The sequence below is a fragment of the Apostichopus japonicus genome, chromosome 19 (assembly GCF_037975245.1).
Source record: "Apostichopus japonicus isolate 1M-3 chromosome 19, ASM3797524v1, whole genome shotgun sequence".
NCBI lineage: Eukaryota > Metazoa > Echinodermata > Holothuroidea > Aspidochirotida > Stichopodidae > Apostichopus > Apostichopus japonicus.
In genome coordinates, this window is record NC_092579.1 from 30,739,640 (window position 1) to 30,757,967 (window position 18,328).

General features: G+C 38.0%; 2 protein-coding genes across 10 annotated transcripts in view; both read right to left on the reverse strand.

Moving 5' to 3' along the window:
- Positions 1 to 12,835, reverse strand: part of LOC139960711 (sodium/calcium exchanger 2-like) — a 55,403-nt gene extending 42,568 nt beyond the window's left edge. For 5 of the 9 annotated variants that reach the window (XM_071959303.1, XM_071959302.1, XM_071959299.1 and 2 more), the window contains exon 1: positions 7,882 to 8,090. The gene's annotated coding sequence lies outside the window, so the exon portion shown is untranslated. Of the gene's footprint in view, positions 1 to 7,881; positions 8,091 to 12,735 lie in introns of those variants that run through there. The other 4 variants (XM_071959306.1, XM_071959304.1, XM_071959305.1 and 1 more) reach the window with 2 other exon arrangements.
- Positions 12,836 to 13,952: 1,117 nt separating this feature from the next.
- LOC139960280 (NHP2-like protein 1) lies at positions 13,953 to 18,140 on the reverse strand. Its single transcript, XM_071958535.1, has 4 exons — positions 17,981 to 18,140; positions 16,139 to 16,271; positions 15,271 to 15,408; positions 13,953 to 14,733 (listed from the first exon to the last, which is right to left on the reverse strand). Exons 1-4 carry the CDS (start codon positions 17,981 to 17,983, stop codon positions 14,609 to 14,611), a joined length of 399 nt encoding a protein of 132 aa, XP_071814636.1. The 5' UTR covers positions 17,984 to 18,140; the 3' UTR covers positions 13,953 to 14,608.
- Between the last annotated feature and the right edge of the window lie 188 nt (positions 18,141 to 18,328).

Below are 18,328 nucleotides of genomic sequence, written 5' to 3' on the forward strand. Positions count from 1 at the left end.
TTTATGTGCAGTAATGGCTTATGCTGGTAGACTTTGGCATCATGAAATACTTAATAGGGACTCATATTGAAAGTTTGGAACTTGACAGATCAATATGAAAATTGTGTGTATTTGTTTGACCAGGCAGACATGAGGACACACATTAATTATATGTACTGTATAGGTAAGATATAATCTGTTAACACTCAATGTGATAGTAACTACACATCAAATGCAAGGGACATCAACCCTATCCTTCCATCAGTGGTCTCTGTAAATCCTGACACACATCATGAGACATGTTGGTATATAAGGGACAAACTTTATACCAACATGCTGACTGCATTGTAAACATAAACAAGCTAACACCATTGATCCTATCGGCCTACATATTAATGATGCTGTGCACACAATCTAACACTGGTCATTCATCCTACCATGGGCCTACATCATTTTTCATACCAGCATGCTGACTGCATTGTACAGGTCTGCACATTAATGAAGTTGTGCAAACAAGCTAACACCATTGATCCTATCGGCCTATATCATCTTTTGCTGGTTTAACATATCGACAGGAATCTTACCCTGACCTGATTGATTTTGGATAATTCACCCCTGGATCCAAGATGGCTGAATTTCCAATCACCTAAAAATATATCCTTGAGGTCATCAATAGATGAGGGTTATTGTATTTACAAACACTGAATCTTCCCTACTACACTAATGCTGCTGCATGGGTGCATGTGTATTGCTACAGTACAGTAGTACAGCAGTATTAATAAGGAATTATGAGTACTCTTTAATACTTGTTTCCACTCCTAGACTAATGGTGCATGGGTATTGCTACAGCACATAGAGCAGTAGTAATAAGGACTTCCCACTACTCTTTAATACTTGTTTCCACTCCTAGACTAATGGTGGCCACATATACAGGTTGCAATGGATACTCATTTCTTGGCCTCATTTTTGTCAAAAGCAAAAGTTTACTAGCAGTTCAGGTTTACGCATAACCAATGAGCTGAGTGTCAGAGATCTCTATGATAACTTCTCTATACACTGCATATTCAACCTCATTTTCCCTCCAAATATCCCGTCTACGGCAATTTCTTGCTGCATGGAGATATGTCATGATATATGAATACAACACATGTCCAGCAAACTGACATTAAGGTAATTCTCACATAATGTTCCATGCATACAGACCTACATCAATGCCGTTCCAAGTAGTACTGTAACCTGCACTGATAGAATGTCAGAGATCAACTCTGTTGTAGAGCTCCAGCTAAAATATAATTAATGCATGCAAGAATAAAACAATGCAGTCCTTTTTTTTTTACCTTGGTACAGCTTGCATTTTGACAAGCCAATGTAAAAGCACTCCATGTGGAAATGATTTCTAAGTAAATTATTCATGCACTAATAATCACAAGAAATTAATCCCCAGTACATCATGAAATATTGCAGAGATACATATATAATGTACTGTATGTATTGGAATCCTGTATTGAGTGTACTGGAATCCTGCGCTGAGCGTACTGGAATCCTGTTTTGAGTGGCATTGACGAAGTATATCAGAAAGCAATGTGAACTAAAGCTCCTTTCCATCACTACGTTTTGTGGATTCATTAATATGTCAGTAAACTTGTCATAATTATTAGCATGGATGATGATTTCCTTAACACTTTATCACACACTGTGCACTAGTCTACAGGTTTTCGTCTACTGTATATTAAAGACAAAAAAACATAACATAAAAAAATTAACATTGCATGAGATTTTGTCCTGAAATGTTACAACTGGAACACTGGTGACATTACTGTAGATGAATTTCAGATTCATTCATGTTGAGCAGCTCATCCCCAGCAGTGCAGACACACAAGTAACACACACCCTAACCTGCCAGGGTTTCTTGTGACTATGTCCTCCTACCCTCTTTAATTGGCAAAAATTATTACTGTGTTTTCATAGACGGCATTGAATAACCAACTACGTATCAATTATAGAATTTCATTTCCTATTATATATATTATTACATATTATCACAAAACTGTATGTTTACTTAAGGCACTGGGATACATACAGTATGTATCATTACAAGGAAGGAAGTGATCCTAAGAACCTTGTAGGCTGAAGCTGTAGCAGTACAGCAGGTCATTCTGGAGACAGATATTAGACACATACATTTAGATGGAACCAGGACTGGGGGATGGTGGACAGGGGACAGGTGCAAAGTGTATTTACTACAGATACAATTTACAGTCAGATTACATACCTGTGGGAACTTCTTGCAATAGGTTTACCAATCACCTAAGTCACAAAATGTTTAGTTGTTTCCACAGAACTTAGAGTTGAAGTTGGCTAGTCATGCTAATGAAATTGATCTGCAATCAGGCTTTCACTTTGAATATTTGTAAATGAAAAGTTGTAACCTTAAACCTTTCACCAACATCCAAAATGCTCCCAATTCACTAGAGAAATTAGGTCTGAGCAAGGCTTACAACTATATGTATGTATTCTCGGATAGCAGTGTTTTGGTTATTCCACTATTTGCTAAGGACATTTCTGTCATCAAGCTCTGAAAACAAATCCTTACTAATTGCAGCCTGTATACATGTTACAAGGTAGTTTGGGATAGAAACTGCACATGGAAGTACTGGTTGCTGTAAAAATAATTTGAATAAATTAATTAACAACTGTAGAGTACCACACAGAGCTGTGTCAAGAGCCTGCCTGCATGTATGCATACATAATCCAGACTAGATATATGCTACAGCTCACTGAACATGCAAGGGCAGAAATTGGTAATATTCACTGTGCACACTAAAGAGCAGTTTCACAAATTATGCAAGGACCTTCATTAAATATTCAATTCCATTCATCCATCATCAATTCTGCTTCAACCGTTGCTACAGTTACTGGAACTGTATCACACAAGAGTTGGTACATAGGTGCAAAGAGCACTCGATTGACACTGTTTGAAAATGCAGTGTAGAAGAGAAGCCTACTTATTTACCATTTCATATGCAGCCACATTTGCCCTTCTTAAACAGGGAAGAAAGAGGCATTCCTTGATCGTCCCTGAAGTCTTTTTTTTAAGGTCTAACATGTAATATACCATCAGGATAAATACTGTTAGTCTAGATTTCTACAACAATGACCTCTGTATAACTTCGGTTATACCAACATCTTTCAATTCCACTCTTTTGCAAGAATAGTATGGCACATGCTGGTTGTCAACTTAGGTCAAATGAAGCCTGGATTTATACAGGGGTTCCTGCACCAAAGGAAAATAAAATACCATGACTTGTCCATGACCTATTCATGACCTTTTCATGACCAAATTTGTACAAAAACCAAGGTCCAGTTCAATCAAGTAAGTTGTTGCTCCATGCAGTGTCCAAAGTGGAGACAAAACATAAAACAGAGTGTTACTGTATATAACATATTTCATTCTTTAATTAAGAACATATACCAAAGTCATTGACTGTTTTACTTCTTTGAATTTAACGTAACCAAAAACTGGCACAGATGTCCAGACCTCCCATCATCTGTATTAAATGTTAAAATTAATTTGATACAGCTCATGAATAAGAAATTAAGTAAGAAAGTACCATCCAAAGTTTTTTTTGCCATCTATGATTATGTAGCCATATTTTTTTACATTGAAAGTAAAGAGAATTCCAAACCGAAATTTAAGACAGGATGGTAGGAGTAAGCTACAGCTTCCTATATACAGTGTACTACCATACTACTGTACCAAACTATCTTATTCCCAGAAACAAGATCAATCAAAGAAAACTTTGAAATATACGTCAGATGGCTTAAAACAACATAAATATTTGACTGACAATCGCATTTGGAATAAATGTTTAGTAAAAAGCCTGCGATTTATTATTTTTTTAGCAACCCTTAACATCCCGTAAATTTTCTTGTCAGTCTTTCCTTCTATGAACTTTAAGCCTATGAAAAAATAATATTTGTGAGGATTCTTTCAATATTTATGCTTGAATCATTAATATACAGTAGCTATAACAAGTAAAGCACATTCTATTGACTACCAAAGCTAGCTGCTTGATGACAACAAAGACACACGTAGCATTCTACAAACTATGTTTGTCTAACATCTCCACAAATCTCCGCCAACATGATAGCCTAACATTACAATAAGTCAACATGGAAAATTGAAAATCTAGCCTAACCATCTGTTTATTTGCTCAAATTAAGTTGCAGTTTGCTGGCACTGAAAATATTCACTAATTATTTTTGTTATTGCTGCCATCTTCGACCACGTGGTAGCCTAACACCACACTAAGTCAATGGGAAAATCTAGCCTAGCCATCTGTATATTCGCTCAAATTGTGTCACAGTTAGCTGGCACTAAAAATATTCATCGAATAGTTTAGTTATTGCTGCTTTCTTCGACCACATGGTAGCCTAACACCACACTAAATCAATGGGAAAATCTAACCTAGCCATCTGTATATTCGCTCAAATTATGACGCAATTAGCTGGAAATAACACATCCATAATGGTTTCATTATTGCTGCTATCTTCGACCACGTATGGTAGCCTAACACCACACTAAGTCAATGGGAAAATCTTGCCTAAACATGGGTTACCCAAAAAAAGTTATTTACAATTATAATAAAAATATACATATACACCCTACACATGCAATTAAAAAAAGGTTACAATCTTTCCAAAATTTCATGACTTTTCCAGGCCTGGAAAATGAAAATCAAATTTCATGACTTTTCCAGGCCGCTGAAACCCTGTTTATATTTAAGACTCGCACATAAGGAGGTGCAGCATTGCAGAATTGTCATTGATTTCTTCAACCTTTTTGAGTTTATAAAGTGAATGCTAGCTAATTATAATAATAATTAGTGTGTAATATTAGACTAAACTGACTCCACAAAATGAGAACTTTAACAGTCACCTGATACTGTATACCAATATTACTTTGCTTAATAGGGATGATCAATTAAGTTAGGACAAACTGTGTGACAGCCAATCAACAGTTGACTAGCACAACAAATCTGTAGGTAGTAGTCCATTAGTCCAGCCTAGCCGGGGAAAGTCACTAATGTACATAATCTGATTATTGAAGGCTTTCAATGGCTATGAACAGTTTGTATTGCTTACATGGACATTGCACTTCAAGGAAGTCTCAATGTCAATTCAAGGAAGTCTCACCACCACTGAAGTACAGCCAATACTACTGACAATGTACCTCAAGGAAGTCTAACCTCCACTGAAGTACAGCCAATACCACTGACAATGTACCTCAAGGAAGTCTCACCTCTACCTCTACAAAAGAACAGCCACACCTTACAAACTTCTTGCCTTTTTAACATACATGTGTTGTTAGTAATCAATGTAACAGTAACAGTACCCTATATAGTAAGCCTATACAGTAGCAGTACCAAATAAGAAGTCCTGCAATTGTTCAGTATGTTCAAGTTGGTGTGATCATTCATGTCTATTATTTCTTTATGATATTTTCTTTCTGAGTTTAGTTTATCACTTAACCCATGCTTGTAGCATCTGTATGCAAAAACCATTAAATGTCTGAAACACTGGTCCAAGCACAGGTTTCCTTTGGACCCCCAAACATAACAAGCCAGGTGTGTACTAAATTGAACCCACTCATCATTACTGACATCACACTCAGCCTGCAAGCCACAACCTGCAGCATTCATACAGTAGTTTGTACTGTGAGTACACAGCTCCATTTAATTGGCTTTTAGTGACCTCTGGTGACTAGTTATAACCCTCAGTGCTGTGTATTCAATATCAATTTATCAAGTCAGCACTGCCCTGGGAATTTGGTGGATTGAAGTGGTAAAAGCCGAAATTGGACTTTCACATAAAATACTAGAAAGTAAAGCAATCCCATATAGACAGGGTTCATGCATATCATTTATAAACTATTATCAAGAGCCTGGTAGGAAAACCAACAACAACATACTACTATATATTTACCACATATAATACAAACGGTTGGTTTTCAATGAAAGAAATTTCACCACAACATGCTGATATTTTAAGTGTTCAAGTTACAATGTACTACAAGGGTTGTCCCCAGAATCAGTATTAATATTGTAGAAGGCAGTGCTACTACTACTAATAATAAACAGGTATGAATATACGTAGTGTGCAGAATCAGTTTCTGCCCAAAATAACTTGTTAGAGTGCTCATTTACCAAACTACGTAGGTGAAACTGTGCTTGCGGTACTGTAGAACTATGCTGAATTTTTAGGCAGCTAGTTGTAGTAAAGTGTGGGTATTATTATACAACGTGACCAAGGAATTCATCTGTGTCCCTTCGTTGACCTGTTGTCCGGTTAGTTTCTGTTTCTGCATATTTTTCTGCATATTTAACTGTTATTTCGGTATATAAGTTATAGTTGTTAAACAACTTACTTCGTGTTCATTGAGCACTATAGATGCAAACATGTTTGTAGACAATAGATGGGACCATTAGCCAATCAAATCAAGGGAAATTTGGAAAAGCATTGTCTATTTTTAGCATGAAAATCTCTTTAATGGAGTAAATTGTGAACCCTGTACCTTGCTGGTTGATTGTTATGATATATTTATTTTTCAAACGAATTCAATGATCTGTAGGATTGTGAGAAATTTTGGTTCTTTTCAGAAGAACTTGTGGTTTTTTGAAAGAAATAATGAAAGATGTTCATTCAAAAATATGTTTTTTTTTATGTTTTCCTATGACCTAGTTGTGAGTGTGTACTTGGGGTTTGTTTCTCCAAAAAAAGTTTGAGTCCGCGGGACGCAAGGATTTGAAGATTTTGCCTCCCTGGCCAAAACATTGCGTCCCGGATGCAGAATCCTGCGTTCGTAACAATGCTGTAGTTATATATTTATGTATCCAACATATAATGGTCTGATTATAGACACATGTACAGCTCCTCAAAATACTGCATATTAAATTCTTCTGGGTTCTTCTTTTCAATTTATGTATTTGTGTTGTATGAAATACATATCACTTCATTTTTATATATATGTAACCGGACAACAAATTATTCATGAATATATTGAATTAATATTGTAGTCTTCAAACTCTATGCGAACTGTCTTTACCCATGATTGATAAACATGAACAAAACCGTTCATGGATCTTATAGCATAACAAAATGCATGGCTAAATTGTTTATACCAATACACAGCTGATGAAAATGATAAGGGCGTAGTCTGTATGAAATTCTGCAGAGCTGTAGAAGGTTGCTTCTGTATCTTACCAGAGTCATAGGCTAAATAAAGTTTTATAAGTTAGTTATATATAAATCAATTAAACAACCAATTTGTGATTTCAGACCGTGTGTACACTATACCTAGAAATTAGACCTAGCACAGTAGCAGTAGGACTAGAAATTAGAATGAAGGCAAATTCTCAAGTATCATTCAATCACAATTCACCAAAGATGCAAAGCAAACATGGCCTAGCCTATTTCGTTCAATATTTCCCCTTTTTACCTTAAGGCTGGCCATTTCTGTAGTGTAGGTAACTTGAACTTGAAGTGTGAAATTTTTCTTATGTAGGCCTACACTTACAGTAAGAAACATTCCCCCTCGGGGTGCCACGATAATTATTCGTTTTTTTTTCTATGGTTACAAAAATTTAAAGGTTCGCAACGTCGGTAGCCTATACTTATTGACGAAGCTCTGTTCATGATCTCGCGTGAATTTTCTCCCAGTCAATGATATAACTAATTAGTTACTACCAATATCAACTTAGGCTAAAATGAATAATCAAACTTATGCTAAAGTTAGGCCTAGTCCTATTTGCATTGCTGGCCTGGAGTGCTGTTTCGTAAAAGAAACTTTTTTCTTTCTTTTTGCGATACACCATAATGTAGTGCACTCAATAAATTGCTTACCTTTATGTTCAATATTGAGAAGAAGTTTATGCAGACAACGATGGCTTCAATAAGCAACAGATTGTAGCGTAACTGACCACAGTCCGCTGATCCAAGGTCCAGTCACACACATAGATACGTTCACAGTGTACATATGTAGTAATATAATAAGGTGTGTTTTGTTTGGTCCGGGCTGTGGTTGCTATTATTACTCTACTACACATAAAAATCCTTATAGTATTACCATGAGGCAGACTATCAACAAGTAAGCAAACACCAATCAGCAGCCACGCCTTCAGGTAACTATTTTGAGGGCGCAAGACTTGTTCATGGGAATGAAAAATAATTTCATACCATTTGCCCAATTAGAAAGAACAGACCAAGGATCAGGCAGATCAGAAAAAATGAGAGTTAAACAGGCGCGTAGCCAAGGGGGGCGGGCAGCCGCCCCCCTTGAGCATATTTCTTTTTTAAATTAATGTTTTTATGATATCGCTAGTAATTTCAAAAGAGAAAATGCTAAGATGCAACTTACAAGGCCTGGGAAGTGCCATTTCCAGCGATCTGGGAGGCATTTTCAGCCAAATATTTTGTGTACGCTTCGCGCAAACCATGGTGGCGCTACGCTTAGAGAGTATTCAATGCCGTATCAACGGCTCTGATAATTTTTCTACATTTTCGCCCCTCCCTTGGCAAATTCCTGGCTACGCGCCTAGAGTTAAATACAAAAAGGTAGGTTTGGGGTGAATGGACTTCAGCTCAGATAACAACAAACATTTCCCTCTGTTGAGTTCATTTCAAATATTACAATCTTATACAATAAGAACAGTCACGTTATTAACTTATCGTAACTGGCAACTGAGTTGCAAACCTATCTGCAAGTCAAGTCGATATAATCACCCGGCTAAAGATCGATGCAGATAGCGAGTCATCTTTCTCTGTAGCTAAGTAATGAGATAAGGAAATTCAATTGTCAAGGGGAAGGGGAAAGTGGTCAATGCCCTCAATTGTTCAATTATATCCATTCCAATTTTTAAATTTGTATTAGTAGAATGTTATGGTTTCAAACAGACCACACTTGTAATTGTGCAGGAGCCTGAGTTTGTCTTGATATAGGAAGGGGGTACGCCGCCTCCTTCTGAAAGCTTGTTGGCACTAAAAACCAGGTATACAAACGACATTATGATGAGAATTTGGAAAAGCTCAGCACAGCCCGTCACCGACTTAACTACTATTGAAGTGAATAATCCGATGCAGGTCATTCAAAATCATTCGTGTCGTAAATTCCATGACGACATTCAATTAAAAGTTCCACATTTTCAATAAGAGTCTCCTCCCCCATTGGAAATCCTGCATATGGCCTGCATACCCTGTCCTTAAGATAATCTTCTCCCGCACCGACTGTACACTGAGCGGGCCGAAGAACAGAATTAAATTAATTCAATGAACGGAACATGGGCGGATGGGCGAGGGCATATGTGGTGAGTTTACCAATGGTTGGACACCAGGATCAATTCTGTATGATGTATTCGACATATTTTGATTTATACTTGGGATATAAATATTCATAAGCTAGTTATGAGTTCCAACTTATTATTAGAGTAAGGTTTAACTGTAATGATATCCTATATAAAGCGCGCATATATCCTTCACAAACAACATTTCCTATGAATGATTCCTGCGATGGTGTTTATCAGCTAGTACCTCTCTAAACTGTACTCCAATATCATGCTCTCAAAGCTCTGGTATTGACAGTACAAACAGTTCCTAACCTTGATCTGATAGAAACATGATATTCATACTGCTCGTGCTGACAAAACGAGTGCTCTGAAGCGGGACATGACAATACAGTATAGAAAAAACTTTTCCCAACTGAGTGGTTTATCATTCAGGCCATGTGAATATTCATGACTTAATCATACATTCAGCAAACAGTTACACAATTAATTTTGATATTTTGTAGAATGTTGATCGTAGCCATTGCTATATCAGTCCAGGTTGTACTTCTGCAACTTTTTTACTCCTTTTAAAAACAGCTGAGGTTCATCAATTAAAGTGACTGTACTATGTAGTCTAAGACATAGACCATAAGGTCAGTTAATCACATACAACAACAAAATCAACAGGAAGAAATAAGACTTTTATGGCCACAAATGGCATGTTTACAACATAATACAAATTTGTCATGGACAAATAGTGTTGAATGATGTCATCCAAGGGTGCACGCAGCTGTTGGAAATATGAACAACTTGTTATTGTTGAGTAGTCAGTAGAATGTATAAACCAAAGGATTAACATTAATATTCAGGCCTGCACTAAGGAGCTGATAATGGTCATCTAAAAAATAGCCCTGAAGGAGCCTACCAGAGATATCTCTTATAATTTAAAGATTTTCATGTTGGCATATTCCGTTATTTTAGCAATAATCATGCATGACTTATATAGATAATGGCATTGTGGTTCTTGATAATGTCACCACGTATGTAAATGTTGTATGGAATTTTGTAATGATTTCTGCTCCACCGTAAGTTCTTGTATTTTGTTCAGAAGCAAGTACAATCCTAAAGGTATACGCAATGATAAAAGTCCCTTCTAAAACAGTAATGATAATAAACTGATCCCTTCATTAATATATTAATATGTGCAATGCGAATGTTCCCCAAGCAACGGTCACGGTAATTCACAAGTTCCATAGAATGTTAGAGTATATGCATAATGCAGTATAAATGTGTTCACTTAGGCCTACATCTCAAAGTGGCACAATAGTAATATTAACAGTAACTAGAACTGCATTTGCCTGCAAAATATTTTCAGGACCTCACACATGCGCATGTATTGTCATACTTAGAATAGGACCCATGTGAGTGGTGGCTAAAGTGATGAAGGCATCAAAATAAATCAGTGGTTGTTCGTTGGGGTCCTCACGCAAGTTACCTCAGTTGCTAGGTGGATCTGCATCTGGTAATCGGGTGAATTCTGGTCGGAGCGTACCATGTAACCACCGTGTACCCAGTGTTCTCACTGTGGAGTAAACTCTGGTATCACTCAACAACAAGGTAACATGGGATGCGCTGCCACAGAATATGCTCCCTATTTCATTTCCCCAATATTAGGAAACGGGCACCATCTTTGAAACACCATCTACAACTAAACAACAAATATGTACAGGCTTTGGCTCCAGCTATGAAGTGCCGTCTCTTATGATAATGACGGAGCGCAGTAGTTTTCTCCTGGAAATGCCCGAAGATGCGGCGTCTGTAATCCGAGGAACCAACGAACTTCTCTGCTAACTCCTCAGGCTTCAATGGGTTAGACATTCGCGGTGAATATGGCACACCATCACATGGTTCAGCCTCTGTTGAGTCATGGTGCTCCGTAGCCAGATCTTCAAACGCTTCAAAGCACTAAAAGATCTCTCGGCTTCCGTCAAACTGGCGGGGGAGACGAGGAGCCACCGCAAGAGAGCTTTGACTTCGCCAAACATAGCCCGTACCGCTGTATTCATCGACTTGAATATTTGTCTATACCCTTCAACTGACGACGACTGGAACCGGCCTTGAAAGAAAGGCAGACTAAGCTTAAGATTGTCGGAGAGCTCAGGGTACCAACTCACGAGATCTGGGTGGAGTTCTCCATTCAGCAACATTGCCGCAACTTGTTCTGTGTGGCTACTGTATGTCCGTAGACGCGAAGTAATGACCTAGATTGGTAGCAGAGCTGTCAAGTACCTTGTAATACTCACTGCGGAACTTCTCTTCAGTGGACTGCACAAGTTGCTTGCCATCACATGCGTCAGGGATTCTAAACTGGCATATTTCTAGAGGGTCCAGGTGCCATTTTGCTGCCTTCTTGTGTGTATCGTTTAAAATACTCTTGAAACATTCTTCAGAACAAAGCCGCTGAAGTTTCCTTCCTACTACTCCTGCGGATTCGATCATACCTGATATGGTTACTTCGGAGCTTTGCAGGGCCTGGTTGAATTTCTCGAGGCATTGAATGATTGGCAGAGCAGCCAGCAATCCGAGAATGCAACTGACAGATGAGACACACTTCATCATTCTTGTGGCTCTGGATGATATATTGGTGCCGAACTCAGCTGATGCTGTACCTAATGCTTCTATGACATCTTCGGCGTCATTGTTCAGAAAGGCCCTTATAGAAGCTGAGTGCGTTAGCCACCAGGTTGGACAGATGGGTTTAGGGTTAGGGTCCTCTTGTAAGGACTCCATAAATAACATTATAAAAACCTTTCTCGAAGACCTTCTTGAATGTACTGAAAATGCAATGTGTTCGCTGCCCCCTCCCCGGCGTTTTTTCACTGGCTAAGCCACTGGAGCAGTTTCATCATAGGACCTTGTCACACTCTTGGACAGTGGATCGATTTATGGTGAGCCAAATGTAGGCTATATCAGTTAGAAACAAGTTGCTACCCAGCTGCACAATGGGCCTAGCCTATTCCATAATGAGCAATGTCCGGTAGGCTACTACTAGTACTACTTACTATTTTATGACTAGGGCCGGATTATGATATCTCTCAAGGCTGGTCCTAAAAATTGGTAACTGCGTGCAACGTCTGTATGTCACTCAACCTTTCATTCACCTCTCCTTCCTACCAGTTAGGCTTTGAAGGAGCTAACTCTCTGACGGTCCGGGGCTTAGGTTCAATATGACCTACGATTATTAGGGAATGAATGTTCGCGGAACAGGTATGCTACTTAGAAAGCAGACGGATCAGACATGCTATACCATGTTTGTTGTTACAGTCGCGTCTAATAACACAATACATATTCAGTACCAACAAAAGCGCCTAAGAATTCAAGGCCTATTTACAAGAATATTACAGATAACAGCAGATAATAGTTAAAAACTACCTACCTTTCTAATATTCTATTCTGTGGTCGTGATAACGTGGTCACACGGTCATATACAGGTTGCAACACTCGGAAGTTCCATTTTCGCGCTTCTTCGGATAGAGGGCAGACTTCTTGAACTAGTTGCAGAGCCGTATATACTGCTCTGACTAGTTGTACATTAAGCCCCGCCCATTATTAATATTCATGATTGGGAAGAGCAGTAGGTCACATGGCTGTTTGGGGCTGCCACTTCCTGAATATGAACACATTTACCCTACATGATCATTACCCCCCTCCCCCCCCCCGCCTGTTGTCCCCAAATGACCTTTGACCTCCACCAAAATCAATAGGCTTCTTTTACTCAATGTTATACACCTTCGTACCAAGTATATCTGCCCAAGCTTCCAATATTGAGATATCATGCTCACAAGGTTTCCACAATTTAACCTCTGATTACCCCAAATGACCTTTGACCTCCACCAAACAAATATTCTTCTTGTACTTAATGTGGTACTTCTACATACCAAAAATGAAATTTGGTCCTGACCTTTCCTACTTTAGATATCGTGTTTACAAGCTGGGCATCACAAACACACACGACATCAATGCAAAGGTTACGATAATCATCGAAACCAAAAAGGCATTGAATGTCTCATAGTGATTTTAAGCTCCTTTTTTCCTCTTAGACGTTTACATTTAAATTCAAAATTCGAGGAGAGGTTATTGCCCCTTTTCCGGCTAGTTACGGTTCCTATTTCCATTTGTTGCATGTTGATACTGACTTTATCTCAGGACAGTGCAGTATAGTAAACGAAGCTCAGTACATGTTAGCATGATAATGATATAAGATTGATGTGGTCACGTGATCATTATAACGTTTTTGGGAATTTAAAACAAAAATCGGCAAGTTTAGGCCATAGTTAACAGCATTTTGCGACTTCAGATTGACTTTATTTTAAGAAACCACTATGACAACTTCTGAAGAAAATTGTATATTTTCTTCAATGCTTTATGTCATTATTGTTCTGCTTTAAGGACAAACTAGCACAGCAGAAACCTTCACAAAATTGCTCCTTCTGTGCTTAAAGAACAAGTTAGCATCACATGCACAATTACAGTTGCTCTTCCCGAGCTAAGGTATTAACAACCAGCTAGCATCACAGACACATTCACACTCAAGTATGACTGCAGGATAAACTTTGAAATCTTAAACCAAAAAATGAAAGTCAAGAAATAGCATTTGGGTTTCTCTATTTAATAACAAAACTTTATTTCTCTTCCAGTACATCAGAAAAGTGCTTGTTTCTTAAAATGATATGACTACACCCTCTCTTAATTCCTATCCCACAGATCTATAAAGCAACATACAGTAAAACTTCCAATATGAAAAACATATCTTAAATATGCTCATCACTGCTTTTCTTTCAAGAATTTTCAAGAATAAATGGAAAATGATCTGAAAAGGAATTTTTTTTGTATTTTTTTTTCAAATTGGTTTTATATACAATGAAATGAAAGGAACCTGTATCACAAATGTATTTTCAAAAACTTGAAACAGGGATTTTTTAGTGTATATCAGAACGGTTTAAAAGCTGCAATAATTAAGTATGTAGAATAATGTGATTATTCAAAGTAAGTGTGGAGTTTGATCTGACTGGATACAGTACAACCTGTAATAGAGGTCACTGCCAATGGTGATGTAGTTGTAGATAAAGTATGAGAAACAGGAACCAGTCAACATACTACAACATATAAATATGCATAATTAATGGAAACTCAGTGATGACTATGAATGCTATGTAAATGAATGCATGGCATGCAAATATGATAGTACAAGTAAAAATAGCAGTTTAAAAGAGATTGTTTCATCAAAACCAAGGAGAGGTACAGAGTAGTTAGATCAGCAGTTTCTCAATTTCTTGTTGAACACGAAGAATTTGTGGTTTCAGCTGTGACCCTTCGTTGATAGTAACTGAGCAGGCAATCACTGCTCTCGTCACTCCACAGGCACGACCCAGAGCTGCAAAAGTAATGAAAACAAGGAATTACCTCCTGCGATACTCAAACCGCTCTCCATAAAGGGACTAGCATCATAGAAAGCTCAGATGATATGAGAACAGACATAATGAGTTTTGTGTCATATCACAAGTGCAGATATCACAACACTTTAACAATCTAACTTCGGAGAGAGAGGAAGAAACCCAGGAAAGGAACTGGGGAAGGGATTAGGGGGGACTGGGAAAGGCTCCTGGGAAGGATAAGTCCAATCGAGATATCACTCCAGGAAATTTGATGCCAAGAACCTAAACCTGAAGTCTACATAAATGCATCTCTTTTGTGAGCGCAGGAGTTGCAATAATCTGTGCCTGATAGCCTCATGCTATGGAGATGAACCATTCCTTCAAATATTCAGAACACTCTTACATTCAACTGTGTCACATGTTGATAGCAGTTATAATCTCATAGATTAAGGCCTGGCTGATCTCTGAGCAATACAGGGTTCTTTCAATCCCTGGAGATTTCTACCTATTATTCAGCAATAAACATTGCAACTTACCCTGCTTGGACCTGACAAACACATATGGAATGTTCTTATCTTCACAGAGCAGTGGAAGATGCAGCAATATCTCCAATGGTTCAGCATCAGCTGCAAGGACAATAAACTCAGCTAGTCCTCTGTTCAGTGTTTTGGTGGCTAAGAAAACAAAAACAGTAAGAAAGGAATGAAATGTCAGTGATGAAGTAATTTACACCATTATAATCAATTCAAGCTCTGACTATGTTTTTCCTATTCAGGGCCATGCAAAAAAGTTGGGCAATAAGGTAATAATAAAAAATGTTAACACTGTTACAAAGCAGTCCAGCTATTCATTGTGCCAAATGATGTTTACCGTGAATCAAGCACATTTTCTTCAGATACTTAAAGCCTCAGTATGTGTTTGCTAACTTTAAACTTTGACCTTGTCATGAGGGCCCATTTCTATGATGATCACTAAGGCGACTCCGGTGCCTATCTACGTTTTCTTCGGCGAGTTCAAGGTTTTGCACTGAAATAATTGATGTACTATCTATTGTTATGAAATCATGGTTCCAAGTTAGAGGAAATAGTACACGTTTTAGGAAGGTTATAGGTTACGAGTGAGCCACTGGTAGTGAGTGCTTTCATAACACATGAGATGATGGAAATGCATTGTCAAATGTTCTGCATCCTACAAGTTTACTCACTAAATTGAAGACAGTTGATGCTAAGACAATGGATATCAATGTATGCAAAGTTCTTAAGATTTTTTCTTAAGATTCTTAAGATTTCTTAAGACTTAATTTGGAGTATGGGAACGAAAACCAAATTGTGAGAAGCTCTTCAAGCATAGTTGCCCTCTCCACCAGACTTGCAAAACTTGCAGCCTTGCAAAATTCTAGCTTACCTTCATTTGCTCCTTTACGTAGCTGCTTTTCTGTGGAAGCCATTTTGACAAGGTCCATTATTTTTGCGGACAGTTCCTGGGTGGCCAAGGGATAAGCCTTGGGGTTAACTTCTGCATCTCCATCTTCTTGAGACTGCGAAAGAATATAACACAAGTTAGCCAAGGAAAAAGAGAAGTCAAGTGCATATAACAGGAAACCCTACAAATCATTTACACTGGGTTGTGTGAGAGTCAATACAATTTGCGGTATAACTTGTATGCTATGCAAACATTTAACAGACACTTTAATACATCATTAATCTATCAAATTAAAAACTGCCTAACTTCTACAAAACAAACTAGTGTAAAATTTCACACCACAAATATCCACTGGTGATATGCAAATGTGTGTTAACATACCAATGGATATACTCCCCCAGACTTTTAATGTGAGTGGAAAATTGCTCATTTACCACACCTATACTGTACTCATCTCATTGTAGCTTTCACCTTCGGAAATGCACTTTGAGACTTCTTTGGCTAGCCTCACTTAGGGATAAAACTGAGCAACACTTTTACAACTTACAAGAGAGAGACATGATAGAAATTTTGATAGCAGTTCAATAATATTTAGCAGTAATAAGAGGTTGTATCAGGCTTATGTTCCGTACAGAATTATGCCACATTTTTGACTGATAACTGTTAACAGACTAATCACATGTTTTTGTTCTACTTGTTCTTGTCAACTTTTGTCTACTTGGGCTAGTACTAGTTAGCTACTGAACTGGTAGAGAAATGCCAGTGCCTTTTTTCTCAGAGCTCCCAAGTGACTTGCACTTGATGTCACAAACCCACCAACCTGCACATACTAGTCGAAATCCTGCATCTGGGCCGAGTTGCATGTCACAAAGTTAATTACAAAGGCAAATGCGCTTGTGTTACTTTAAATAGTTATTATAAAATTAAACATTATTATAGCAATTTATAACATATCCATGCCACCGATTTGCATGCATGGTGTTACATCATGAGTGCCACCTGTAGCCGTAGGCTGTAGAACAAAGCTAGTAACAGGAACATGGCTAGTCTACACTTGTCTTTAGTTTGTGTATTGTATTTTGAGTCTTGGTACTTGCCTCTAGGCTCTAGCGTAAATAGGCCACCACAAAACAAAATTCCATTCTTTTATCAAAAGGCAAGGATGTTCCCCATTCCCTTCCACATTTTATATTCAAAGTGGCTATTCTTACGACTATTCGTAAGAATAATTTCCGACTACACATGCGCAGTTGCTATTTTTATGACAGGAGAACTATTTTTTACGACCTGGAGTAACAATAATTTCCGGTTAGGGTTAGTGTTAGGATTGGGGTTTAGGGTTAAAGTTAGGGTTACCCCTACTACAGGCGCAGTTGCTTTATTTACTTTACTGCGCTTGAATTCGCCTTTGTCGTAAGAATAGTTTATAAATAATTGTTACGACTAGTCGTAAGAATAGCCACGGCCTTTTATATTTATGATCAGCATTTGCATCAGGAAAAGTTGGGAACTTTGTTGGCTATTCTTATCTAATTTCTACAACTGGCCAACAGAGAATCCAATTGCATTTAGCCAGAAGATGGCTCGAATTATGAGGCTCCAACCTCTTAGGTTACTATTATAGTAGAAAAAGCAATAATGGGCTAGCCAGACCAATGTTCCACGTTGCTAAAGTTAGGCTACGTTTGCCCTAGCCTATGTTACACCAAGCCTAGGCCCTAGGTCCTAGTAAAACTGACTACGTTCAACTAATTTTTGTAATATTAGTTTACCAAACCCGTTACGTCAAGCAATATTTGAATAAGTACTATAAACAAACCTTACCATATTGAATTCTTGAAGGTGATGTTTAGCTTTAATTCTGGAATATGGCAATCCTCTCGGCCTTAGCTTCACGGAGGACGCAGTAGGTTTTATGAATGGGGTATGAATGTGTTGGTTTATCGTTTAACTGCTACATATAATATAAATGGCTCGAGGTGCACTGTGATATCACCATGTGCGTTTCGTCAACGATGAAATGTGCACATGGACTTTCATCCTACTTTCATGGAACGCCAAATAGTCCTGGGAAAGCTATAGGTCTCGCACCACAATTAATTGTTCCATCGACTTAAACACTAAACTCGTCACTTTCAAGACCTGCTAAACCATAGATAAAAGTTTTGAACT